General features: G+C 43.9%; 2 protein-coding genes across 2 annotated transcripts; both read left to right on the top strand.

Annotated features, from left to right (window-relative positions):
• The first annotated feature begins 351 nt into the window (after positions 1-351).
• LOC138365427 (peptide transporter family 1-like) lies at positions 352-6793 on the top strand. Its single transcript, XM_069325740.1, has 4 exons — positions 352-646; positions 1088-1254; positions 3292-4094; positions 4973-6793. The coding sequence occupies exons 1-4, from the start codon at positions 504-506 to the stop codon at positions 5576-5578; spliced, it is 1719 nt and encodes a 572-aa protein (XP_069181841.1). The 5' UTR covers positions 352-503; the 3' UTR covers positions 5579-6793.
• Positions 6794-14993: 8200 nt separating this feature from the next.
• Positions 14994-26836, top strand: LOC138365426 (peptide transporter family 1-like). The gene is made up of 5 exons (XM_069325739.1): positions 14994-15468; positions 20385-20605; positions 21099-21265; positions 24595-25397; positions 26216-26836. The coding sequence occupies exons 1-5, from the start codon at positions 15253-15255 to the stop codon at positions 26819-26821; spliced, it is 2013 nt and encodes a 670-aa protein (XP_069181840.1). The 5' UTR covers positions 14994-15252; the 3' UTR covers positions 26822-26836.
• Positions 26837-27107: the final 271 nt, after the last annotated feature.

Below are 27107 nucleotides of genomic sequence, written 5' to 3'. Positions count from 1 at the left end.
CACAGTTACTGAGCAATGAAATGATGGATTGCTCTTGGTGAAGCCGATGATCTGTGATCACTTTGACACAGTCCAGCTGCACCTGCGGTTAGCCCATGTGACGGCTATGACTTCATGTATCTTTGTAATCTTTACCACTAGCGGCATCCTATCGCTGCAGGATTCTGCAACTGCAGCAGGGGCGGCGTTGGGTCGATTTAGGCTGGCTGGAGGTGGATATAAACCGAAAGAACCAAGGTCATGGCGAGCACCTGATCTCCCACGTCGTGACAGCACAGCTCCTCAACACAGAAGGTCTGCCTTAATGAAGGTCCTGTTATCTGTATATATCTTCCAAGCTGAACTTCACTCTCGCTCGAGCAACCTCACACTTTCATGCTCCCCGTGCCTCTTCAACACCTCTTAGCCTCTGTCACCCTCCTCATACAGGCTCGCACAGTGTTCCTGATGTGCTGCGGGTAGTGGGCGCCGCCATCTTTACCCTCTCTTCGGTCACCCCCATCATGGCCTCCTTCAACGCCTCCAAGTTCACAGGAGTCTTGGGCATGCTCGCGCTGGGCATCTGCGCAGAGCTCATGAAAGCTGTGTACTCCTCCCTCGGGGCCGACCAGTTCAATGTCCCAGAACAACGGGAGCAACAGAAGAGGTATGTTAATGTGGGGGAGGTTCATCAGGGTGAATTGGGGATATTGATGGGTGTGGAAGGCTGGGAAGAGGGAGTTCACAGGTTGGTGGGCTTTGTAAAGGAGTTAGATGGGTTTGTAGTGTGGCTAATATTTGTCTTTGCTATACACGGTAGGAAGTGCAATTAAAAAGTTGCAGCCAAGTTCCCGAACAGACTCGCTGAGGAAAGCGTTAACAAGGACTTAATGCTTGATGATGGAAAACTACGGAAGAAGGATCATGGCTCCTATTCCATAGTCATATTTAGCAAAATCTTTGTATAAGAATGTGCATTTTAGTTTCCTTCAATAATACTTTCTCGATGACGTGTTAGATGGAGTTATTAATTCGTTTTTTGCACATAAACCAGAAAACTGGTAAGTTGTCATCTTAGCATTCTCTTAACTTGTCATTTCTGCTGCAGGTTCTTTTACGCCTTCTACTGGATGATCAACGCTGGCGCCTTCGTCGGGCTATTCATAACAGCTCAAATACGAGACTCTGTCCAGTGCTTCGGTGATGACTGCTACTTCCTCTCCTACATTATAATGGCCGGCCTCATGGTTGTCTCCACCGTCATCTTCGCTGCTGGTCAGTCCACTAGGATAATAATATTTAAACAATTTTTATTATTTGTTGATGTATTTTCAAGATGGCACCATGGACTATTTTAATACAAATTTTGTGACTTAATAAAACGTTTTTGTAAAGCCACAAACATATGTGTGTAATGCTGCAAATTAGTCCCAGATGACACCGTAGCATATTAGTCCCAGATGACACCGTAGCATATTAGTCCCAGATGACACCGTAGCATATTAGTCCCAGATGACACCGTAGCATATTAGTCCCAGATGTCACCATAGCATATTAGTCCCAGATGACACCGTAGCATATTAGAGGCAGTCAGAGAAGCTGGTAAAGAGTAGGAGGCGAGCAAGCAAGTAATTAGTCCAAAGGTGTGTCCCGCTAATGGCTTTAATTCCCTTCCTTTTCCTATGTTTTGTTACGGCTATTCATGCCCGTACCACCTCTTGGGTGGCTTAATCTTCATCAATTAATCAATTTATGTTTTGTCTCATACAGCAGTACTCACCCATGTTTGTTCATTAGGAAAAACAGAGTTTAGAAACATTCTACTTAATAACTTAGGACGGGTATATATATTCTTGAAGATAATTAGCGTACATATGTTAACCTTTATTTCATCAATGAGATTTATAGGCTGTCTCTTGATATATAATTGTGCAATACTCTCCCCAGTGTCTCCGCTTGACAGCTCAGGTAGTGCACCATTAGTTGGCTCATCTAGTAAGACCTCACACGTCTGGCTTAGACAAACTTTAGGGGCAGAAGGGATGCTTTGGCGGGCTTTTTTGGGACCCCACAAGCATTCATGGAGAACTAGCGTTCAGATCTATGAATTTGACCATTGAGGAAGAGGCACTGATGCCTCCCACAATCACGTAGACTTGCGCCTACGTGATTGTCCCACTTGCCTTTTCGTAGGCTTGTCCCTAGCCTGTAGACTTATCCTTATCCATGTCCCCTCCCCCTAGCTTGTAGGCCATGGACATGGCGGTCGTTGGGAAATTCAAGATGGGTCTCCTTACCTTCGCTCTCACTGTGCGTAGACAGAAAAGTCATACTGCACACCAAATACAATGGCCAGCTCCTTGGCTATTGATTGCTTCTAGGACAAGGATGTTTAACTCGATCTAATTAATCATAACTGGACAGTTAGTTAGATTAGTTCATTAATTATGCACCACATACCCGTCCTGTGGACGGTATAGTGGAAAGGGTTACAGAGGCACATAATGGGTTCAGGGACTAAACCCCACAATTCATTTAGCTAAGCAAGTTACAGTTTTAATGCACAACGACCCTCGTGATAGCAATGGCCTGCTGGTAATGTAGGCTCATCAGAGACCCAACATGATAGACCCAAGTCCATACATAATGATTTTAGAAAAAATATGTGGTTCTGCATGCATATTGTATACAACCGTAGTGTGTGTACTCTTGCATTCACAAGCTGATTTCCCTACTGTAGTGCACACAATGTACACCATTAAGTCAGCTGTGGAATTAATTGTCTCAGAAAATGAGAAAATTCCCTAGGGCAATGAAGAGGACAAGAACGTACAACCTTGGCATTTGCCAAGCCGCATACACTACCACTAGACCACCACTGACTTGTCAAAAGGCATACAACCGGATTTCTACTGAAATCACAGGAAGTCTGGAGGCCCCTACTGAAGCCAGTCCCGGTTTTACATAAAAGCCACAGAAACACACTATGTGTATCTGAAGTTGGGGCATAAGGTGTGGGACCACTCTGCCCTTCCACCCGAGTGATTGTGGGTTATACGTAAAATTTAAACTGGCTTCAGTAGGGGCCTCCAGACTTCCTGCGATTGCAGTAGAAATCCGGTTGTATAACTTTAACAAGTCAACGCTGGTCTAGTAGTAGAGTATGCGCCTTGGCAACGCCAAGGTCGTACGTTTGCGTCCACCTTATTGTCCTCGTGGATTTTCTCATTGATATATAACGTTAATGTGATGTCTGTGTTTTAATTCTCTCACATCATCTCTATTATCTGTTATGTATTTGTAATATTATAGGTAGGTCGCAGTACAAGGAGGGGCCCCCAGACACAATGATGATAAGAACTGTTCACTGCGTTGCATTCGCGGTTCGCAAGACCTGGGATAAGGACCGAAAGCCTGTGCAGCACTGGCTTGACCGTGCTCAGGACAAATTTGATGCTCAGTTGCTGCTGGACGTGAAGGTGACCTTGCGTGTCCTTCTGCTGTTCTGCACCTTCCCGCTCTTCTGGGCTCTCTTCTATCAGACCTTCACTGGTATGATATTCCAGGCTAAACGTCTCGACGGTAAGGTGGGCAGCTATAGGATCCCGCCAGATATGTCTTCCACTGCCAACCCACTGCTCGTTTTAGCTCTCATTCCGGTCTTTGATTTTGTGGTCTACCCCTTGTTGGCCCGCGTTGGCGTTCTCACCACGACCACATCCCGGATGATCGCGGGGATGTGCTTCACCATCATCGCCTTCCTGGTCTACGCACTGGTGAACATGAGCGTGGAACAGACTTTCATTCCTCCAGAGCAGGCGAGAATCCACGTTTACAACGCACTGCCTTGCCAGATGGTGGTGGAGGTGCCCTTCGTCAAGACCGGTCAGCTGAGTGTGGAGAGCGGAGGCCAGGTGGTTCTGCCTAGCTTGACTGTCACACATGGTGATGAGGTGGAGGCCAAGGTGACAGCCTCCTGCCTCTCCCCAGACATGAGGCAGGTGAGAGTGAGGGTGCTGGGTGCCCATGAGACAACACTCCTTGTCACCTCCACTGACGTGCTGGCTCTCCCTCCCACACTCGAGTACATCAAGGACGAAGATGCCGACACCAAAGTGAGTCTCCGTACCCAATCATTTCCGCTCCTTGGGTTTCTTGGGTGTAAAATGGCTAATTGCTAACAATGACAGCAGACTTTACTAAAGATTCAGCACTAATCATTTCAAGTAACTTGCAACTGGAAAGTGTCTCATAAAGTGTCACCATGACGCCAAGTCAACTGTAAAATACATTAATAAAACACAACATTGGGCGAGAATGATGCTTCACAACACAGTTCAGGCATAATACAATAATATCCTAGCAATTATTTTTACTTTTACAAATATTGAAACTTTATCATAGACTGAGATTTTTACAACTTTCCACATACTCATAAATGTATTAAACAAGTTTTTGAATACTTTTGACAAATAAATAAGATCCATTTATTACAGGTCTATTAAGTAGTTTTTAATTAGTTTTGTTACTATTATTATTGATAGTCACAAGGCAATCACATCAGCGTGATTTATCAATGATAAAATCACTAGAGCCGAGCAGGGATTGGTCCAGCATCTTAAGATGCTGGTTTATCTTAAGATGCTGCTTCGTCTTAAGATGCCACTTCATCTTAAGATGCTGGTTTATCTTAAGATGCTGCTTCGTCTTAAGATGTTACTTCATCTTAAGACAATTTCCTTAGCAACAAAATCCTTAGAGGACACAGTAGTGTCTGGATGAATATCTTTTGTAGAATGTTATGGGGGGCATAGCGCAAGTCTGTCATTCACCAAGATGTTGCTTCTATCCCCACTGCTCAAATGATTTATCATTACTGATATTATCATTGTTATTGTTAATATTATTTGATGGTACCTTAGAAATACATATTCTGTAAAATTTAGGGCCTCATTTCCTGGTGTTGTTCAGTTGTGTTGGTTCGCCCTGACAGGTGCGGGTGTTGGCGCCTGCGCACAACGAGCTTAACGTGACGCTCACGTACGACACCATCCTCCACAACTTCCAGCTCCTGGAGGGAAAGACGGAGTTCCAGCGCATCAGTCCCCAGGCGTACAAGGTGATGGTGGAAGAGGTGGAAGTTGGGGAGGCTGCAGTGTACCAGGACGGTGTGTACGACATCGTCATCACCACCACCGACGTCTTCCTCTTCCCCATGACGGCCCCTGCAAACGTCCACATGGTGTGGCTCCTTCCCCAGTACGTCCTCATCACCATCGGCGATGTCCTCTTCACAGTCTCTGGCATGGACTTTGCTTACTCGCAGGCCCCGATGGCCATGAAGTCTTCACTGCAGGCAGCCAATCTCTTCACAATTACTGTCGGCTTGTGGCTCTTTGCAGGACTAACGAGCCTGAGCTCTGCCACGGGGGCCTTCAAGCACCGACCCTCTCACGAAGCCTTCTTGTATGCTTGTCTCATGTCCGTCAACACAATAATCTTCATCGTGCTGATTAGGAGAAACAAGAAATCTCGCATGAGGACCCCGGTATGGAGACATACACAAGTGAATCCTGTCTGTGAGCCCATCAACAATTAGCCTTTCACGACAATCTTGTTTTCATAGCCGTCTACGTGGCGTAGTGGTAAAGCACCCGCCGGGCGCTTTGCGAACGCTTTGGCCTGTTTTCGTATTCTGGCCGGGGAGGATTGACTGGGCCAATCCTTAACTGTAGCCTCTTTACCCTGCAGTGAATGGGTATCTGATTGTTAAAGGATTTGGCGAGTTGTATTCCGGGAAGGAAGGAACTCCCTTGTGAATTGAAAAGCTTTCAAACTTTTGCCTCATTCAAAAACAAAAAGTACCTAATTTCATCTTCGTAGTTTCCTACAGTTAGTTTAGTTCATTAATTATTCACCCCATACCCATCTTGTGGGCGGTAGTGGAAAAGGTTACAAAAGCACATAATGGGCTCAGGGACTGAACCCCACAATTCATTTAGCTAAGTAAGTTACGATCTTGATGAGCTAGTTACAAAATTCAGTATAAGTCGTCACATCAACAATGGGTTCGAGATCGACCACAAGTACAGTTTCTAAATTAAGCAACTGACATATGTGGAGAGCTAGTGTCACAATTGATATGTTTGTCCTGCACACCGCCCCCCATCCAGTGGGCAGCGGTGGATAGGTTACAATCACTTAGTTGCTACCTACAGTTAGCAAACTGGGGATATTTGGCTAAAATTTCTGGTAGCAGATTGTTTTGAATGAAATATTTACACATCGTTGGAACATTGGTTATAGAATTGTCTCTAAATTCACGTATCTTTTCGCACTCCATCACATAGTGACGGAGGGTGTGTGAATAATTTTGTTGACACAGTTTACATTTGGTCAGGTCTACATCGGCAGATAATGAAAATTCCCAGAGATACTTGTAACCGAGTCTAAGACGAACAGTAGTAACATCTAGAAGTCTGCTGATTTTATTGGATGATCCATAGATATGTGGCTCCTCTTGCATGATAGTATGATGATAGATGGAATTACTGGTGTCAATTTCACTTTGCCTCAGATTTACAAGATCTTGGTGAAGTTCTCGGTGTACTGCTGCTCTCAGATTGCTCATTGACAATCCAAGGTTATACTCAACGGCTCCTTTAAAGGCTGATTCTTTGGCTAACCTATCAGCTCTATCATGCATTCGGAGGCCAACATGAGATGGAGACCACATGAAATGGACTCTGTTACCATCCATAATAATTTTGTTGTATTTGTGTCTAGCTTCGGACACGAGCATGTTACAGTTATGTCTTAATTTAAAGAGTTGAGAGCATTTAAGGATGATCAGGAGTCACTTACAATTAATGTATCAAGTTTGGAGACTTGAAAACACATTTCAGTGCAAGGATCAAGGCAAATAGTTCAGTCTGAAGGGTAGAGGCCCAGTTGTTTATACGGACTCTCCACTCAAAGTATAGGCCATCGCCCATTGTCAGGACAACTGCACTTCCAGCTGCACCCGTGGTGCGGTGTAGGGAACCATCAGTGTATATAATTTGAGAGAGAGAATGCTCTGTGGACAGAGCATCAATATGGCTTAAGGCGTTGAGCTTTGCCTCAAGACGAAGCTTGAGCTGATCTCTAATTTGCTTCTTGGGTGGAAAGGGAGGGATTAAAACTGGAAAGGGTGTAACCGCCCACGGTGCAGGAAAGTGCCGTTGTTGTTTCTCTTGGTACAAATCATGAACCTGATACATTCTGAGTTGAGTTCCAGTTTTTGTTATCCATTTGGAACAATGCTGATCATCAATAAAGAAATTCTGGAGGGTTTCTGTGCAAGGGTTAGGATGAGTTAGCCTAAGCATTTTTATACCAATTTGACAGTTAATTTCAGTAACACGATCAACAACGCTCGGAATATTAAGTTCCTTTCTCATATTAAGTATCTTTGTGGTACGAGGGCACCCAAGGATAATCCTCAAGGCTTCGTTCTGCAATTCTTCAAGCCCTCCAAGCTTTCTCTCAGGTTTGAAAAATTTGCAGAACGAAGCCTCCCTACACTGAGCTTTAAATTTGATCTGTATCTAGTGTTACCCAATCTCCAAATCTTTATGTACTTAATCCAAACAATTTTATCATTGTGTTCATTGCTGTCTTCTTTTATGCACTAGCCATATGTTGTATTGTGCCTACTAATTTTAGTTAAACTACCATTCAAGCTGTCATTGCAATCAATCTGAGCTACCTATGTGCTTTAATATACCTACAAATTTCTCTCATCTTTTAGTTTTTTCTTGCTATGTACCTATTATCATTTTTATAAATTTTGCTTGTATTTACCTACTTCAATTTTTCTTAGATTAAGGACCAGACCGAAACGCTGTACGTACTAGTGGCTTAATTTACAAGAATGTAATTACTATACTATATGCGACTGAAAATTCACACCCCAGAAGTGACTCGAACCTATACTCCCAGGAGCAACGCAACTGGTATCGACAGGACGCCTTAATCCGCTTGACCGTCACGACCGGACAATAGGGAAGTGATAACCGAAGCAATGTGAACCACTTCCCAGCCAGCACTCGGATGGTAATCTTGGGCATAGCATTTTATCAAATCACCTCATTCTTTGGGGCACACGTGAGGAACACAAATGCCAACAAGCCTGAATGGTCCCCAGGACCATATGCGACTGAAAACTCACACCCCAGAAGTGACTCGAACCCATTCTCCTCCTCCTTCCCCCTTTACCTTACCTTAAGTTTCCACAGCAGCTAAGACAAGTATCCTCCTATGTAACCGTGCTACTAGATAGGGTTATGTGACTTGTATAGTGATTGTGTAGTATAAGCCAGTGTTTTGGGCATCCCTAAGTGTTTGTATTTTGATAGGGTACCACGTGGGGCTCACTACCCCAAGCTGCTTTAGGCTTTAGAGTTCTTTACAAGTAGACTTTACCCTAGTTTGTCCTAATTGTAAAACCTTGTATCCTGCTTATGTGGACCAAGGCTTTTAACGTAAAATAGTGTGGTAAAGTAGTTATTGTTATTGTTGTTAATGTATATTGGGGTTGTTAAGAGGGTTTAATAAATATGTTAGTTTTTAAATGAATATCCATTCTTCCTGTGTAGGGGATCAATGATCAATTTCTAGGCTGACATACTTTCGTGAAGCCACTAAATTAATATTGTTTATGTTCTTATTGGGGGCCGGCCGGGCCTATCTGATCTCCACTAATTTTGATGCATCCTGATTCTAGCTGTTGGCCCTTCTCCTTAATACTCTATACCCCCCATAACAGTAAGCAAATTTGTAACAGACACGCTTACAAGATGTTTGTTGTTGTTGTTATAGATTCAGCTACTCGGAACTAGTTCCAACAAGCACGAGCTATGGGGAGCCCGTAACTTACCTGGCACAGGAGCGGGGCAGGTAGCATGAGCTATGGAATTGACAGGGTTGAAAAGGATAAACTGTTCAATATGGGTGGTACGCAAACAAGGGGACACCCGTGGAAACTGAGTACCCAAATGAGCCACTGGGACGTTAGAAATAACTTTTTCAGTGTTAGAGTTGTTAATGGAGGGAATGCATTAGGCAGTGATGTGGTGGAGGCTGACTCCATACACAGTTTCAAATGTAGATAGGATAGAGCACAGTAGGCTCACGAATCTGTACACCAGTTGATCGACAGTTGAGAGGCTGGACAAAAGAGCTAATGGTGAGCCCGTAGTGGACTTACCTGGCACAGGTGCCGTGCTGGGTAGGGGGCGCTTACAAGAAGACTTCTAGACATTTATTAGTGTGGATACACCCCACTCTACGATTCACCAAAATTAAGCCCCTTAATCGTAGGGAGTGGCGAAGGGTAGGGTGAGGTGATTGTTGCCTGACTCTTGCTTTTACCTGTCCGCTAGGTCTTACATCTTCCCTCCGGATCAGTGGAGGACCATCGAACAGTTGTATGCTCGAAGTAGAATTCATCTGGATGTTGATTACTGGTGTCAGCTACCGAATGAACACCTCCTTATGTATACGAAGCCTCCTACGATCGTCGGTGCGTGTGATTACTGTCGTATCTTTCGCTATGTCTTGGGCATAGTGAATGATATGACAGTAATCTTTCACCGAACATACAGCCCCGCTCCTGTGCCAGGTAAGTCCACTACGGGCTCACCATAGCCCGTGGTACTTGGAAGTTTTTGTTCCCAGTAGCTGAATCTAAAACAACAACACCAATGAATAATCATCAGTCTAATGATGAATAAGGATGAACCCAACTAGCCAAGTCAGCAACAGGAAAAATGCGGCTGTCTTTTTAAGGATCTGAAAAACAGTATAGATAGAGAGAGAGCTTGGTACAAAAGGATTAAAGGAGACGTTGAGTGTAACCTTGGATTGTCAATGAGCGATCTGAGAGCAGCAGTACACCAAAAACTTCAACAAAATCTTGTAGATCTGAGGCAAAGTGAATCCGGCACCAGTAATTCCATCTATCATCACACTATCATGCAAGAGGAGCCACACATCTATGGTTCATCCAATAAAATCAGCTGACTTCTAGATGTTACTACTGTTCGGCTTTCACTCGGTTACAAGTATCTCTGGGAATTCTCATTGTCTGCTGATTTAGACCTAATCATATGTAAACTGTCAACAAAATTATTCGCACACCCTTCGTCACTATGTGATGGAGTGCAAAAGGATACATAAATTCAGGGATAATTCTATAACCAATGATCCAACAATGTGTAAATATTTCATTGAAAATGATCTGCTACCAGAAATTTTAGCCAAATATCCCCAGTTTGCAAACAGTAGGTAGTATCTAAGTGATTGTAACCTATCCACCGCTGCCCATTGGAAGGGGGCCGGTGTGTAGGTCAAACATATCAATTGTGACACTAGCTCTCCACATATGTCAGTTGCTTAATTTATAAATTGTATTTGTGGTCGATCTCAAACCCATTTATGATGTGACGACTTATACTGAATTTTGTAACTAGCTCATCAAGATTGTAACTTGCTTAGCTAAATGAATTGTGGGGTTCAGTCCCTGAGCCCATGATGTGCCTCTGTAACCCTTTCCACTACCTCCCACAAGATGAGTATGGGGTGCATAATAAATGAACAAAACTAAACGCTCGTGACTATTTAGGTCAAAGATATTTAATCAAATCACATTTTTAGTGCTGCATGAGCATCATTTGCGTGCGCACGTGCACAGGCGCATTTGTGTGCTGTGTTTTGCCGTTATTTTGTCATAAAATACTTCAGTTTCTAAATATCACTTTCAAATTGTAAATCATTTGCTAAATATCTTAACAACTCCTATAGGTAAACTAACTTTCTGTTTAGTTTTAAGTATTACCCAATTATACATGTAAATAAATATCCAAATTGTGTTTACATCAGCCCATCCTCCTGTTTTGATAGTACTGTTGTTGTTGATATAGGGGCGATGACGATCGAGGACTCGGATGCGCCCCAGATGCACGATACCAGAAAAGTGCGGAGAGGGATGGTAACCCTAAAGTCTACTGTTGACAGACGTGTCCAATAAAGTGAAAGGTATAGAGAAGGTTGCCATAATGGACGTCCTCATCTTCTGCACCTGCTCTATCAAGGAGAATGGGAACCGTGAGGCAAGGAATATGCAGCCTACAGACAGCACTGTAGTCTGACGTGCACTGTGAAACCGTGGGGAATGGAGAAATAGATGTTCCACAGTATCCTCCTGGTTCGAACATCACTGACAGTAGGGGGAATCCACCAACTTAAAGACGATGGAGATGCGCACCCAGAGAGGTTTACCTTATCCGAAGGCGAGTAAGGGTCATGTCAAGAAGATGCGAGTGTTGACGGGCCTGAGGACGGGGAGAGGCACTCTATCGGAGGCAACCCAGAGAAAACATAAGGACAGTCAACATCTTCTCCACCCAAGCCGTGAGGCAGGCTGCTTGAAGATGCTACAGAGTCTTTTTTAGATCCAGAAGTACCTGTGTAACTTCATGGTGAGCATACACCAATCTCGCTACTTCATCTACCTTCTCATTGCCATGAAACCCGGCATAAGATGGAACCCAGTGCAGAGACTGACCAACCCGGGAAACCTGAGAAAGACAGCAATTCCCCACGGATCTGTGCCACCGTATAATGGTGGACCGGCGCACGCTGAAATGATATCAGATACAGGGCTGGAAGACAGTCCACGTAGAAGACAACCAACGAGGGCCCGGAAACGTGATGGAGGAGTCTTAATACGAGCAAAATTGCGAAGTTCCCCAGCCAGGCACGAATGATCAGGAGAAAGTTACCATGTCTGATACAAGGAAAAAGGAGCGTAGAAAGCAGCCGCCGAGGTTGTCGGCAACTGATTAACATGGGACCCATCTGTGTAAACCTTCAGGTATCCTTGGTATAAAGCATGCAGGTCAGGGAATATCGAAGGGTCTAGACCCTCTAAATCCTTCTTCCGGCAAGGAGGCATGAAAACGTCCACCGAAACACTGATAACCAAACCAGGGACGGGTTCTGGGACTGGAACGGAAAACTCTGAATAAGCGTCAAAGGCTCAGACTACGAAAGACAGATGACGGCGCCTGAAACGTCCCGCCGGCACATCCCACAAGTGTTCATCGGACTGTAAGCGAGTAAGCAAAAGTGCAGCTGGGAGACGCACTATCTGTTGGAGTCGTCGACAAAGGACTAGAAGGCGTCCAAATCGCAGTGGCCAAACTCCCGACTTTGCATGGAGAGAGAGCACTGGCAAGGAGGGCATAACCCCAAGCGCAGAGCGAAGGGCACCATTTTGGAAAGAATAAAGCTGCGCTAAGACCGATGGAGCCGCCGAACCATAAACTTTAATCTCATACATGATCCTGCTACATACGAAGGCCTTATAGAGAACTAAGAGAGAGGGACACCCGCGAAACCCCCCATGCCATCCCGGAAAGCCGCTTCATGATGGTGATGTGGTGCAGATAGGAGCCCGCCCCCACTCCCCCAAGGAAGCTACGTGACGCTTTTACGATAGCCGAGGGCCATCAGCAACCACTCCTAGCCACCTGTGAACCGTGGCGACCGGGAGACGACGACCCCCGATAGGCACCACCAGTTGAGCCTGTAAGCAGGTCCAGGTCCAGGTCCACCTGCAAGTCTTCTTCGGACTGATTGAGAGCCTCTTCCCCATCACATTTGCAGAGAGCGCATACTCCGCCTCCCGCAGGAAACTCTGCGCCTCCAGAAGAATGGCACCATCTCCACAAGCCTATAAGTTATCTGCCTAACCTAAATCTTGGGCACCACAGAAAACTGGAAGATCAGAGAGAATGATGGAGAATGGGAGTGGGGTGAGTATCGCTCCGTGGGAAACATCATGGGTGACCGGGCAGGACGAAGGGACGACACTACCCACCGCCACTCCAAAAGAAGACACTCTAGATAGTTTTGAAACCATCTTATTGCGGAACCTGAGAGTTCTAGTCGAGCCAAGCCCTGAAGGACAGCAGTGTGTGATGCAGAGTCAGACGCACTCTGGATGTCAATGAAAGCTGCAAGAAGCAGCCTCCTCCGGCGATTATTGCCCATTATTCAATGTTCCATGCTGAGAAGACAGTACATGGTGCTCCTTCCCGCTCGAAACCCACTGTTTTAATAATACTAATAGTAACGTTGTGGACCATCATACATATATTGACGTAATAGACAATTATAAAGTAGAATTTGGTACTATTGAATTTGGACAAATCGGGAAAGGTTTTGTATATATTTTGCTAATAAAACCTAACCACCCTAGGCCTAATAGACGCTATTTAAGGCCTAACGAGGCCTTTAAGGCCTCCCCCTGTTTCAACCAGGTAACAAAGTGCTATATTAGTCCTAAGAATATTTAAGTTTGGGTTTAGCTTGATTTTTTCCAGGCTCAATAAAGGTATTAGTACCAAATTCTCTCTAATTGTCCTTTAAGTCAATATATGTACGACAGTCCATATAATTAGAGTTGTTACATACATTCTTGTACAGCCACTAGTACGTGTAGCGTTTCGGGCAGGTCCCTGGAATACGATCCCCTGCCGCGAAGAATCGTTGTTACAACCAAGTACACATTTTACTGTTGAGTTAAACAGAGGCTACAGTTAAGGATTTGCGCCCAGTAAATCCTCCCCGGCCAGGATACGAACCCATGACAAAGCGCTCGCGGAACGCCAGGCGAGTGTCTTACCACTACACCATGGAGACTACAAATTACGAGAGGTACTATCTAAACAGGAGGATGGGCAGGTTTACATTGTGCCCAAAACTGTGTATTAGTGACTTTTATAATGTACATTGTTTACCTACGAGTTCTCAACTGTATCATGTATCAAATTTATGTATTTTTCTATAAATATAAATTATTATTATTATTAAGCAGACGGGAGAAATGTGCTGAGTGGAATAGTTTTCTTCCACATACGTGAATGACAGAGAATAGGATATTACAAACTACATCATCAAATCTGCGGATATTAAGATCCATATTAAAGTAACAGCCAGCCTCCCCACCACAACTGTTGGGCGGCTGGCTGTTACTGATGCTACTGGGGTCAGTGTGGACCTGAACACGGTGGGTACCGCAGCTCCTCCCCACCACAGTTGTTCACTCTGGTAAGCTCACCATTACTTTTCGTATTTTATACAGTAAAATGTCATCTCTGAATGTGCAGAGGTCGGTGTTATCATGTTGATATTTTTGCATACGAGCTTGAGGTTGTGTGGGTAGACAGTTCCAGGAATGGTTGTGGGGTTACGTTAGAAGGGGTGACGTTGCCTACAAACAACGTTACCATATTATTCATCAAGGTTTACTTCATGTTCTGTGTACATGAAGTAAATCCACGCGTCTGTTCAAGTAATGAAATTCTGGGAAAAGTTGATCGAAAAAATAAGGAATGTTGACAGTATTATATAATTCATAATGACTACTCATGACTGAAAAAACTGAATTTTACTAAATAAATTATCTTTTAGGTGGTGATAAAAGGTGTATTATGCTACCAAGATCAAGAGGTACCTGCAGTTACATTATGTGTGTGTGAGTTTATAATTATCTAATTGCAGGATGTGAGCAACGCTCGTGGTGTCTCGTCTTCCCCTTCATCTTTGTCATATGACTGAACCCGCTGATAATTTTGGCATCTACCGACATCCCTTAAATTGTTTCAACCTTCTACAACTCTGTTCGCAAAGGGGAGCTTTTGCATACCTTTTCGACACTGTTGATTTCTAAGCTTTAGTCTGTGGCCTCTTATTCCAGAAGTCTCAAGTTTTAATAATCCCACTTTGGTAAATTTTTCGATTCCTATCAGGGGTTTTATGTTGTGATTATATCTCTTTACCTTCTCATTCCTCGCTTGTGCTTGTTTTGCACCTCAAGCTCATAGCTCTTGTGGGCTTTTGGTCTGGAAGCCATTTGGTGGCTTCTCTTTGTACCCTTTATATTTTGTGTATGTATCTTTTTACATGTGGCTACCATACAACTACTGCGAACTCCGATGTCAGTTTCACAAATCTCGTGAATTTTTGTAAAGTATTCCCTTTCATCCATGTATTAAAAAGTTATTTTGAAATTTTGCAAGTCTAGCATAGGCTTCTCTCACAATGTTTAAAATAAGAAAAAATCGAGGCTTCTTTCATTATGTTTTATAATTGTGTTTATACTGAAACAGGTGAAGCAACAGTGGCGTCAAGGCGTACGGAACAAGTAGGTCAGGCGTGGCAGTCATGATGGCCTACTCTCGAGGAGCCATAGTCATCCTGGTGTCCTACCTGCTCGAGCGCCTCGTCTACTACGGGGTCTTCGGCGGTGCTGTGTTCTACATGCAGCGGATGCTGGGCTTCACCTCCTCCTCGGCCACGACAGTCAAGGCCATCATGGAAGGCCTCGCCTACCTCGCGCCCATTGCCGGCGCCGTCCTGGCCGATGTCTATCTGGGCAAGGTGGGTCGGGTCTGGAAGCTTCGTTCTGTGTGTGTATACTCCCCGTGTTGAGCTTGCGTGGATTGAGCTGTGGCTCTTTGATCCGTCTCTCAACCATCAATCAACTGATGTAAAGATTGCTGAGCCTGTTGGGCTCTTATCATATCTACATTTGAAACTGTGTGTGTGGAGTCATCCTCCACCACACTGCTGCCTAGTGCATTCCATTTTCTAACTACCAGGACACTGAAAAAATTATTTCTAGTGTTTTTGACTCAATTAGTTACCAATAAACATTGCCAGCCATGGTTGTGAGAGCACCAAAAGATTGCCGTAAAGAGCAGTCAGGGTAACTGACAAATTATCAACAGCCGGAATTATCAAGGTATACATCAGGTAGGGTAAGGAATGACGGCATCAGGGAGCGCGCTCAGAATTATAAGGAGAAAGGCAGGCAAGACAAACAAGTGTACGTGTTTGGTCTTTAATCAAGGTAGAATTAAGGTAGCAAATTGCATCTTATATATCAATACGAACCTGTTTTCGTGGTCGGCGTGTATACTGACGAAGTTGGCCAGGCGTAGCCAAGGGGAAGGTCATGTATAATGAGGATTGTGTGTATAGCCTCGTATGTTTATCCCAGACCTATCTGGGGTAGGTCTGACGTAGGATTGACGGCGCTGGAACCAATCGTATTGGTGTATGCCTTTCCATTGGAGACTTTCAGCGCCGTGGAGAGACCTGCTGCCTGGGTAACAACTTCTTCCCCTAATCAACTTACCCTGGCTTTGCGCCCTGGTGAGGCCACTCCAGACCAGGCCGACGCCAGTGCGCAAGTCCATAGTGTACTGAGACTGATGGATGCCTACTTCCTTACCTTAAACTCCGGAGCTGGAGCCTCTGGAGCAGTTCGTTGTTGCCTTCAACTTCTTTCTGACAGTTCCTGGGACGACGCTGGAATCAATCGTATTAGCGTTTGCCTTTCCATTGGAGACTTTCGGTGCCGCGGAGAGGGGGACCTGCTGCATGGGTGACAGCTTCTCCCCTGTATCAACCTACCCTGGCTTTGCGCCCTGGTGAGGCCACTCCAGACCGACAACCAGAGCGCAACGCCAGTCTCTTGAGACTGATAGATGCCTACTACTACTACTACTACCTTTCCTTGCGATGATTCCGGGAGTTAAGGTCCCCGCGGTCCGGTCTCTGACCAGGTCTCCTGGTCAGAGACCCCAGGTGAAGATCGTGTGTATTGTGGATCCTTACCATAATATACTTTGCGTGAAGATCGTGTACATATGATTCATTGTATTCAGTATATATACTGATGATCTTCGCCTGTTTGCATGTAGTGAGGATTGTGTATAATGAGAATTGTGAATGTTGTATAGTGATGGTCGTGAGCTGTGAGGGTCACAGCTCGGGAGAACTATGTGGGTGTAGTAAAGATTGTCACTTCAGACAAGCATAACTAGGACCTGCCACTAGTGAAGGTACGCACAGTGAAAACTTTCGCCCAGGTGTGTATGCGTGTTGATTGTATGTATCATGTGTAATGAACATCAAACATTAGTTTATTATTATTATTATTATTTATTTATACAAGAGTTCTTACATTATTTATTGTAGAGCCACTATCAGGCGTAGCGTTTCGGACAAGTCCATAATCCTGTGTTCCCCGGAATACGACCCGCCAAATCGTTTAATAACCAGGTTCCCATTTTATTGGTGGGTAAAGAGAGGCTACAGTTAATAAGGATTGACGCTAAGTAAATCTTTCCCGGACAAGATACGAATCCAGGACAAAGCGCTCCCAGAACGCGTCTTATCCGGTCTTGAGATAAAAGCAAAAGTTAACTTCTGTTTTACTAAGTTGACTTAGTGAAGGTCCTGTTATTTGTATATATCATCATCTATTTTATTTTTATTTTTTCCCCCCTTTTATATCAAATTTTGTTTTGTAATTGCCATTCTTGCCTTGTTTTCCTACAACCAGTCTTCTTATGCAAACAAGTATAGACCCAGAACTAAACCTCTTATCCAGTATCTATGACAATCATCACTTTAATGATCAAAATTGCAGATATTTTACAGCTCATGATGTAAACAATGTATTAACACATAATCACAATATCTCTCTAATTAACTTGAATGTAAGATCACTAAGCAAACACTTCGATGATGTTAGTGCCTTGATTGAAACTATTGACAACGAATTCTCTTTTATTATACTTACTGAAACGTGGTTAAAAGAGGATACTACTCAACTCTTTAACATGCCGAACTACTCAGCAATTCACAACTGTCGACCAATTTAGAGAGGTGGTGGCACTGCTCTTTACTACCACCAAGAACTAACATGCCTAAAAGTAATTAGAACTCGAGACTACTGTGGGGAGTATATCTTTGCCAGTTTCAGAGTCAAAGGTGCTGAGTCTGTCTTGACTGTGGGAGCAGTCTCTAGAGTTCCAAACACTGATGTGTCCGAATTCAACTCTAACCTTAGAAATCTTATACTAGATAACAGACTGAACAAAAACCATCAAATTATCGCAGGGGACTTTAATATTGACCTCTGTGAGCCTGAAAACCCTACTGCTGCCAGTTTCCTCAACTGTATGAATTCCTGCTTCCTCATACCCTTAATCACTAGACCTACTAGAATCACTGATAGTACTGCCACGGCTCTTGATCACATCTGGACCAACATAACCGCTCCGCTTACTTCAGGTATAATCACCGATAGCACTACAGACCATTACCCCACATTTCTCCTAACTAACATTAACAAACCACCTCTAGAGACAAGGGAGATAAGCTTTAGGCTGCACAATGAAACTGCCATAGGCAATTTTATAGCTGCTGCTGCTAATGTCAACTGGGAGTCTGAATTAGGTAACATATGGGACATCAATCTAGCAGTGCAATCTTTTCTTCAAAAAACTCTCAGCCTTTACAACACCCACTGTCCTATGCTAACGAAACAAGTCACAACTAAAAGGCTAAACAATCCTTGGCTTACAAAGGGGATACTTAAATCCATTAATAAAAAACATGACCTTGAGAAGAAGTATAGGTTAGGAATTGTCTCCAAAGAATTTTCAAAGAATTACTCATCATTGCTATCTAAAATAACTAGAACAGCCAAAATTAAATATTACGAAGATAAATTTACCCACACAAAGGGCAACATTAAGAAAACATGGAGCACAATTTCACAAATATTGGGATCAAAGAAGATTTTAAATAACAAACCAATACTCCTGTCAAATATTGATGGTCTGCTTTCAGCCTCTGACACTGCTTTTGAGTTCAATAGGTTCTTCTCTTCCATTGGGTCATCCCTTGCAAATGATATTCCATCTTACAGTACTAATATTCAGGACTATCTTACAGGTAACTATTCACAGTCTCTGTACCTAAGGCCTACTAATAACACTGATGTTACTGACATAATCCTTTCCCTTAAAAACAAGTCTAGTGCCCTTGAGGAGATACCAACTCTTATTTACAGAAAAAAGCGAGGGTAACCCGTGTCCACAAATGTGGTGATCCCACTGATGTTAACAACTTCAAACCTATATCAATTCTGCCAAACTTGTCAAAAATATCTCAAAAACTTATCTACAAGCAGCTTTACTCTTATCTAGCCAAACACAATATACTTAGCTCTTGTCAATATGGCTTCCGATCCCAAAAAAGCACTAACGATGCACTTATTTGTATGATTAACTTGATACATGCAGCTCTTGATAAAAATGAGTTCCCTATTGGGTTATTTGTGGATCTGCGTAAGGCTTTTGACACTGTCAACCACCAAAACCTTCTTCTTAAATTACAACATTATGGAGTCAGAGGTCACTCCCTGCAGTACCTTAAGTCTTACCTTACTGACAGACTCCAATATGTTTCTGTGAATAATTCAATTTCTCCCACCCTACCCATCAACATTGGTGTTCCCCAGGGCAGCATACTTGGCCCTCTCCTCTTTCTCATCTACATTAATGACCTCCCAAATGCCTACCAACATTTCAAACCAATTTTATTTGCTGACGACACGACCTTCATTTACTCCAGTCCTGACCCCCTTGCTCTAAATGTCACAGTGAATACTGAGCTAAATAAAGTTCATCACTGGCTAACCGCCAACAAACTCACCCTCAATATTGACAAAACTTTCTATATTTTGTTTGGCAATAAATCCTCAAACCAAATAATCTCAGGATTAACAATACCCAAATTTGTAACAAAGTAGATGGCAAATTCCTTGGCGTTCTCATTGATCGCAAGCTGAATTTCCAGGGACGCATTCTAAATATATCAAAAAAAGGTTCAAAAACTATTGGCATTCTCTCTAAGATCAGATATTATGTACCTCGCCCTGCCCTGGTGACGCTCTATTACTCTCTCATCTATCTTTATCTCAACTATGGTATTTGTGCTTGGGGTTCTACTACCCAAAATCATTTACGTCCTCTAATTACTCAACACAAAACTGCAATTAGGACAATATCCAACTCTGGCCCATGTCTTCTATTTTAAACAATGCTGTTTGTTGACCAAATTGTATTTTTTTTTTCTGCCATGTTTCCACCCCTCCTTCCCCCCACCCTACCTTTTCACATTTTTGTCTTATTTTTTCTAAACACAATTTATACTTTATTCTCAATTCGTATTAAGTTTTAGTCTTAGTGTTTTTCCTGCCCGAAACGCTTTGCGTAATAGTGGCTTTAGGCATTGTATGTACTAGCTCTATCTATAAATCCATCAACTTTTGTATTTCACCTTGTATGTATGTACTTTACCTGAATAAATATTTGTATTTTTGTATTTGTATATATCTTCCAAGCTGAACTTCACTCTCGCTCAAGCAACCTCACACTATAATACTCCCCGTACCTCTTCAACACCTCTTAGTCTCTGTCACCTTCCTCATACAGGCTCGCACAGTGTTCCTGATGTGCTGCGGGTGCACAGTGGGCGCCGTCATCTTCTCCCTCTCTTCGGTCACCCCCATCATGGCCTCCTTCAACGCCTCCAAATTTACAGGAGTCTTGGGCATGCTGGCGCTGGGCGTCTGCGCAGGTCTCATGAAAGCTGTGTACTCCTCCCTCGGGGCCGACCAGTTCAAAGTCCCAGAACAACGGGAGCAACAGAAGAGGTATGTTAAAGTGGGGGAGGTTCATCAGGGTGAATTGGGGATATTGATGGGTGTGGAAGGCTGGAAAGAGGGTGTTCATAGGTTGGTGGGTTTTGTAAAGGAGTTAGAGGGGTCTGTGGTGTGGCTAATATATGTCCTTGCTATACACGGTAGGAAGTGCAATTAAAAAGTGGCAGGCAAATTCCCGAAGAGACTTGGTGAGGAAAACGTTCACAAGGATTTAATGCTTGACGATGGAAAACTACGGAAGAAGGATCATGGCTCCTACTCCATGGTCATATTTAGCAAAATCTGTGTATAAGACGTGTGCATTTTAGTTTGCTTCAATAATACTTTGTAATTTTGTTGAAATGGTCAAGTAGTTAGGAAAGAAAAATCATTCCTGCTTTCGATGACGTGTTAGATGGAGTTATTAATTCGTTTTTTGCACATAAACCAGAAAACTGGTAAGTTGTCATCTTAGCATTCTCTCAACTTGTTATTTCTGTTGCAGGTTCTTTTACGCCTTCTACTGGATGGTTAACGCTGGCGCCTTCGTCGGGCTATTCATAACAGCTCAAATACGAGACTCTGTCCAGTGCTTCGGTGATGACTGCTACTTCCTCTCCTACATTATAATGGCCGGCCTCATGGTTGTCTCCACCGTCATCTTCGCTGCTGGTCAGTCCTCTAGGATAATAATATTTAAACAATTTTTATTATTTGCTGATGTATTTTCAAGATGGCACCATGGACTATTTTAATACAAATTTTGTGACTTAATAAAACGTTTTTGTAAAGCCACAAACATATGTGTGTAATGCTGCAAATTAGTCCCAGATGACACCGTAGCATATTAGTCCCGGATGACACCATAGCATATTAGTCCCAGATGACACCGTAGCCTATTAGTCCCAGATGACACCGTAGCATATTAGTCCCAGATGACACCGTAGCATATTAGTCCCAGATGACACCGTAGCCTATTAGTCCCAGATGGCACCGTAGCATATTAGTCCCAGATGACACCGTAGCATATTAGTCCCAGATGACACCGTAGCATATTAGTACCAGATGTCACCGTAGCATATTAGTCCCAGATAACACCGTAGCATATTAGTCCCAGATGTCACCGTAGCATATTCGTCACAGATGACACCGTAGCATATTTGTCCCAGATGTCACCGTAGCATATTAGTCCCAGATGACACCGTAGTATATTAGTCCCAGATGTCACCGTAGCATATTAGACGCAGTCAGAGAAGCCTGTAAAGTGTAGAAGGCGAGCGAGAAGGTAATTAGTCCAACGGTGTGTCCCACTATGCCTTTAATCTCCTTCGTTTTCCTATGTTTTATTACGGGCTATTCATGCCCGTACCACCTCTTGGGTGGCATAATCTTCATCAGTCAATCAATTTATGTTTTGTCTCATACAGCAGTACTCACCCATGTTTGTTCATTAGGAAAACAGAGTTTAGAACATTCTTCTTAAAAACTTAAGACGGGTATATATATTCTTGAAGATAATTCGCATACATATGATAATCTTTATTTCATCAACGAGATTTGTAGACAGTCTCTTGATATATAATTGTGCAATACTCTCCCCAGTGTCTCCGCTTGACAGCTCAGGTAGTGCACCATTAGTTGGCTCATCTAGTAAGACCTCACACGTCTGGCTTAGACAAACTTTAGGGGCAGAAGGGATGCTTTAGCGGGCTTCTTTGGGACCCCACAAGCATTCATGGGGAACCAGCAGTCAGATCTATGAATTTGACCATTGAGGAAGAGGCACTGATGCCTCCCACAATCACGTAGATTTGCGCCTACGTGATTGTCCCACTTGCCTTTTCGTAGGCTTGTCCCTAGCCTGTAGCCTTATCCTTATCCATGTCCTCCCCCCCTAGCTTGTAGGCTATGGACATGGCGGTCGTTGGGAAATTCAAGATGGGGTCTCCTTACCTTCGCTCTCACCGTGCGTAGACAGAAAATTCATACTGAACACCAAATACAATGGCCAACTCCTTGGCTATTGATTGCTTCTAAGATAAGGATGTTTAATTCGGCCTAATTAATCATAACTGGACAGTTAGTTAGTTTATTTCATTTGTTATGCACCCTATACCCATCTTGTGGGCAGTAGTGGAAAGGGTTACAGAGGCACATAATGGGTTCAGGGACTGAACCCCACAATTCAATAAGCTAAGCAAGTTACAGTTTTAATGTACAACAACCCTGGTGATAGCAATGGCCTGATGGTAATGTAGGCTCATCAGAGACCAACATGATAGACCCAAGTCCATACATAATGATTTTAGATCCATGCATATGTGGTTCTGCATGCATATTGTATACAACCGTAGTGTGTGTACTCTTGCATTCACAAGCTGATTTCCCTACTGTAGTTCACACAATGTACACCATTAAGTCAGCTGTGGCATTAATTCTCTCAGAAAATGGGAAATTCCACTAGGGCAACGAGGAGGACACAAACTTACGACCTTATCATGGCCAAGCCGCATACACTACCAATTGACCACCGTAACTTGTAAAAGTCATACAATCGGATTTCTGCTGAAATCACAGGAAGTCTGGAGGCCCCTACTGAAGCCAGTCCAAGTTTTACGTAAAAAACACAGGAACACGTTGTGTGTTTCTGAAGTTGAGGTGTAAGGTGTGGCACCACTCTGCCATTCCATCTGAGTGCTTGTGGGTCACTTTGACTGGAAGGTCAAGGGTCATGGCCCAATCATGTCAAAGTCTGTACCTCTCTCAGCCAGTTTAAAACTTACATAATAAAAGCCATGTAACTTACCTTACTCCTAAATGTCAACCCATGTCTACTATTTTAAACAATGCTGTTTGTTGACCAACTTGCATAATTGCTATTTTCTGCCATGTCACCCCCCCCCCCCACCCACTTATTTTTAACTCCTTTTTTCAACACAATTTATACTTTAAGCTCAATTACTATTAAGTTTTAGTCTAAGTGTTCCCCCCCCCCCCCTCACACACACCTTGTCCGAAACGCTATGCGTATTAGTGGCTTTAGGTATTGTATGTACTAGCTCTATCTTTAAATCCAATATTATGTTTGTAACTTTTTTTCTTTTCTTTTTTTTGAGATATATACAAGAGTTGTTACATTCTTGTACAGCCACTAGTACGCGTAGCGTTTCGGGCAGGTCCCTGGAATACGATCCCCCTGCCGCGAAGAATCGTTTTTTCATCCAAGTACACATTTTACTGTTGCGTTAAACAGAGGCTTCAGTTAAGTTATTGCGCCCAGTAAATCCTCCCCGGCCAGGATACGAACCCATGACATAGCGCTCGCGGAACGCCAGGCGAGTGTCTTACCACTACACCACGGAGACTTTATCTTCAATGTATCTTCAATCAATTCAATGTATTCAATCTTATCTTCAATGTATGTAGATTTACCTGAATAAAAAATCTAAATTTAAATCTAAGGTAGGGCGACGGTCTCGCTTCATGCATGTCGGCGTTCAAGCCCCGACCGTCCAAGCCGTTGGGCACCATTCCTTTTCCCCGTCCCATCCCAAATCCTTATCCTGACTCTTTCCCAGTGCTATATAGTCGTAATGTCTTGGCGCTTTCCCGACAATTCCCTTCCCTTCCCGCCCCCCCCCCCAACCCTCTCCCATCTCAAATCCTTATCCTGATCATTTCCAAGTGCTATAAAGTCGTAGTGGCTTGGCGCTTTCCCCCTGATAATTAAAATAAATTAAATTGTGGGTTATACGTAAAATTTGGACTGACTTCAGTAGGGGCCTCCAGACTTTCTGTGATTTCAGTAGAAATCCGGTTGTATGACTTTTACAAATCAGCGATGGTCTAGTGGTGGAGTATTCGGCTTGGTAATGCCAAGGTCGTAGGTTCGTGACCCTAGTGGATTTTCTCATTGATATACATCACTTTAATGTGATTTCTGTGTGTTTTAATTCTCTAACATTATCTCTATTAGCTGTTATGTATTTGTTATATTACAGGTCGGTCGCAGTACAAGGAGGGGCCCCCAGACACAATGATGTTAAAAACAGTTCGCTGCGTTGCATACGCGGTCACTAAGACCTGGGATAAGAACCGAAAGCCTGTGCAGCACTGGCTTGACCGTGCTCAGGACAAATTTGATGTTCAGTTGCTGCTGGACGTGAAGGTGACCTTGCGTGTCCTTCTGCTGTTCTGCACCTTCCCGCTCTTCTGGGCTCTCTTCTACCAGACCTTCACTAGTATGATATTCCTGGCTAAACGTCTCGACGGTATGGTGGGCAGCTATAAGATCCCGCCAGATATGTCTTCCACTGCCAACTCACTGCTCGTTTTAGCTCTCATTCCGCTCTTTGATTTTGTGGTCTACCCCTTGTTGGCCCGCGTTGGCGTCCTCACCAAGACCACATCCCGGATGATCGCGGGGATGTGCTTCACCATCATCGCCTTCCTGGTCTACGCACTGGTGAACATGAGCGTGGAACAGACTTTCATTCCTCCAGAGCAGGCGAGAATCCACGTTTACAACGCACTGCCTTGCCAGATGGTGGTGGAGGTGCCCTTCGTCAAGACCGGTCAGCTGACTGTGGAGAGCGGAGGCCAGGTGGTTCTGCCTAGCTTGACTGTCACACATGGTGATGAGGTGGAGGCCAAGGTGACAGCCTCCTGCCTCTCCCCAGACATGAGGCAGGTGAGAGTGAGGGTGCTGGGTGCCCATGAAACAACACTCCTTGTCACCTCCATTGGCGTGCTGGCTCTCCCTCCCACACTCGAGTACATCAAGGACGAAGATGCCGACACCAAAGTGAGTCTCCGTACCCAATCATTTCCGCTCCTTGGGTTTCTTGGGTGTAAAAAGGCTAAATGCTAAAAATGAGAGCAGACTTTACTAAAGATTCAGCACTAATCATTTCAAGTAACTAGCAACTGGAAAGTGTATCATAAAGTGTCACCATGACGCCAAGTCAACTGTAAAATACATTAATAAAACACAACAACGGGCGAGTATTCACAACACAGTTCAGGCAGAGAATGATAATATCCTCGCAATTATTTTTACTTTTACAAATATTGAAACATTTTCATAATATGAGATTTTTACAACTTTCTCCATCCTCATAAATTCATTAAACAAGTTTTTGAATGCTTTTAACTAATAAATAAGAGCCATTTATTACAGGTCTATTAAGTAGTTTTTATGAGTTTTGTTACTATTATTATTGATAGTCACAAGGCAATCACAACAGCGTGATTTATCAATGATAAAATCACTGGAGCCGAGCAGGGATTGGTCCAGCATCTTAAGCTGCTGGTTTATCTTAAGATGCTGCTTCGTCTAAAGATGCCACTTCATCTTAAGACAATTTCATTAGCAACAAAATCCTTAGAGAACAAAGTAGCGTCTGGATGAATATCTTTTGTAGCATGTTATGGGGGGCCTAGCGCGTGTTTGACATTCAACAAGATGTTGCTTCGATCCCCACTGCTGAAGTGATTTTCTCATTACTGATATTATCATTGTTATTGTTAATATTATTTGATGGTGCCTTAGAAATAAATATTCTGTAAAATTTAGGGCCTGATTTCCTGGTGTTGTTGAGTTGTGTTGGTTCGCCCTGACAGGTGCGGGTGTTGGCGCCTGCGCACAACGAGCTCAACGTGACGCTCACGTACGACACCATCCTCCACAACTTCCAGCTCCTGGAGGGAAAGACGGAGTTCCAGCGCATCAGTCCCCAGGAGTACAAGGTGATGGTGGAAGAGGTGGAAGTTGGAGAGGCTGCAGTGTACCAGGACGGTGTGTACGACATCGTCATCACCACCACCGACGTCTTCCTCTTCCCCATGACGGCCCCTGCAAACGTCCACATGTTGTGGCTCCTTCCCCAGTACGTCCTCATCACCATCGGCGAGGTCCTCTTCTCAGTCTCTGGCATGGACTTTGCTTACTCGCAGGCCCCGATGGCCATGAAGTCTTCACTGCAGGCAGCCAATCTCTTCACAATTACTGTCGGCTTGTGGCTCTTTGCAGGACTAACGAGCCTGAGCTCTGCCACGGGGGCCTTCAAGCACCGACCCTCTCACGAAGCCTTCTTCTATGCTTGTCTCATGTCCGTCAACACAATAATCTTCATCGTGCTGATTAGGAGAAACAAGAAATCTCGCCTGAGGACCCCGGTATGGAGACAAACACAAGTGAATCCTGTCAGTGAGCCCATCAACAGTTAGCCTCTCACGACAATCTTGTTTTCATAGCCGTCTCCGTGGCGTAGTGGTAAAGCACTCGGCGGGCGCTTTGCGAACGCTTTGGCCTGTTTCGTATTCTGGCCTGGGAGGATTGACTGAGCGCCAATCCTTATCTGTAGCCTCTTTAACCAGCAGTGAATGGGTACCAGTTTGTTAAAGGATTTGGCGGGTCGTATTCCGGGGAAAAAAAAATAGGATTAAGGACTTGCCCTGTCGGAAAATCCGACACCATTTAATACAGACAGATAAGAGCTGTGTTGTATAAACA

Source organism: Procambarus clarkii, chromosome 16, assembly GCF_040958095.1.
Source record: "Procambarus clarkii isolate CNS0578487 chromosome 16, FALCON_Pclarkii_2.0, whole genome shotgun sequence".
NCBI classification, from domain to species: Eukaryota; Metazoa; Arthropoda; class Malacostraca; order Decapoda; family Cambaridae; genus Procambarus; species Procambarus clarkii.
Note: the sequence above shows the minus strand (reverse complement) of the source record. Positions and strands in the feature narration are given on the sequence as shown.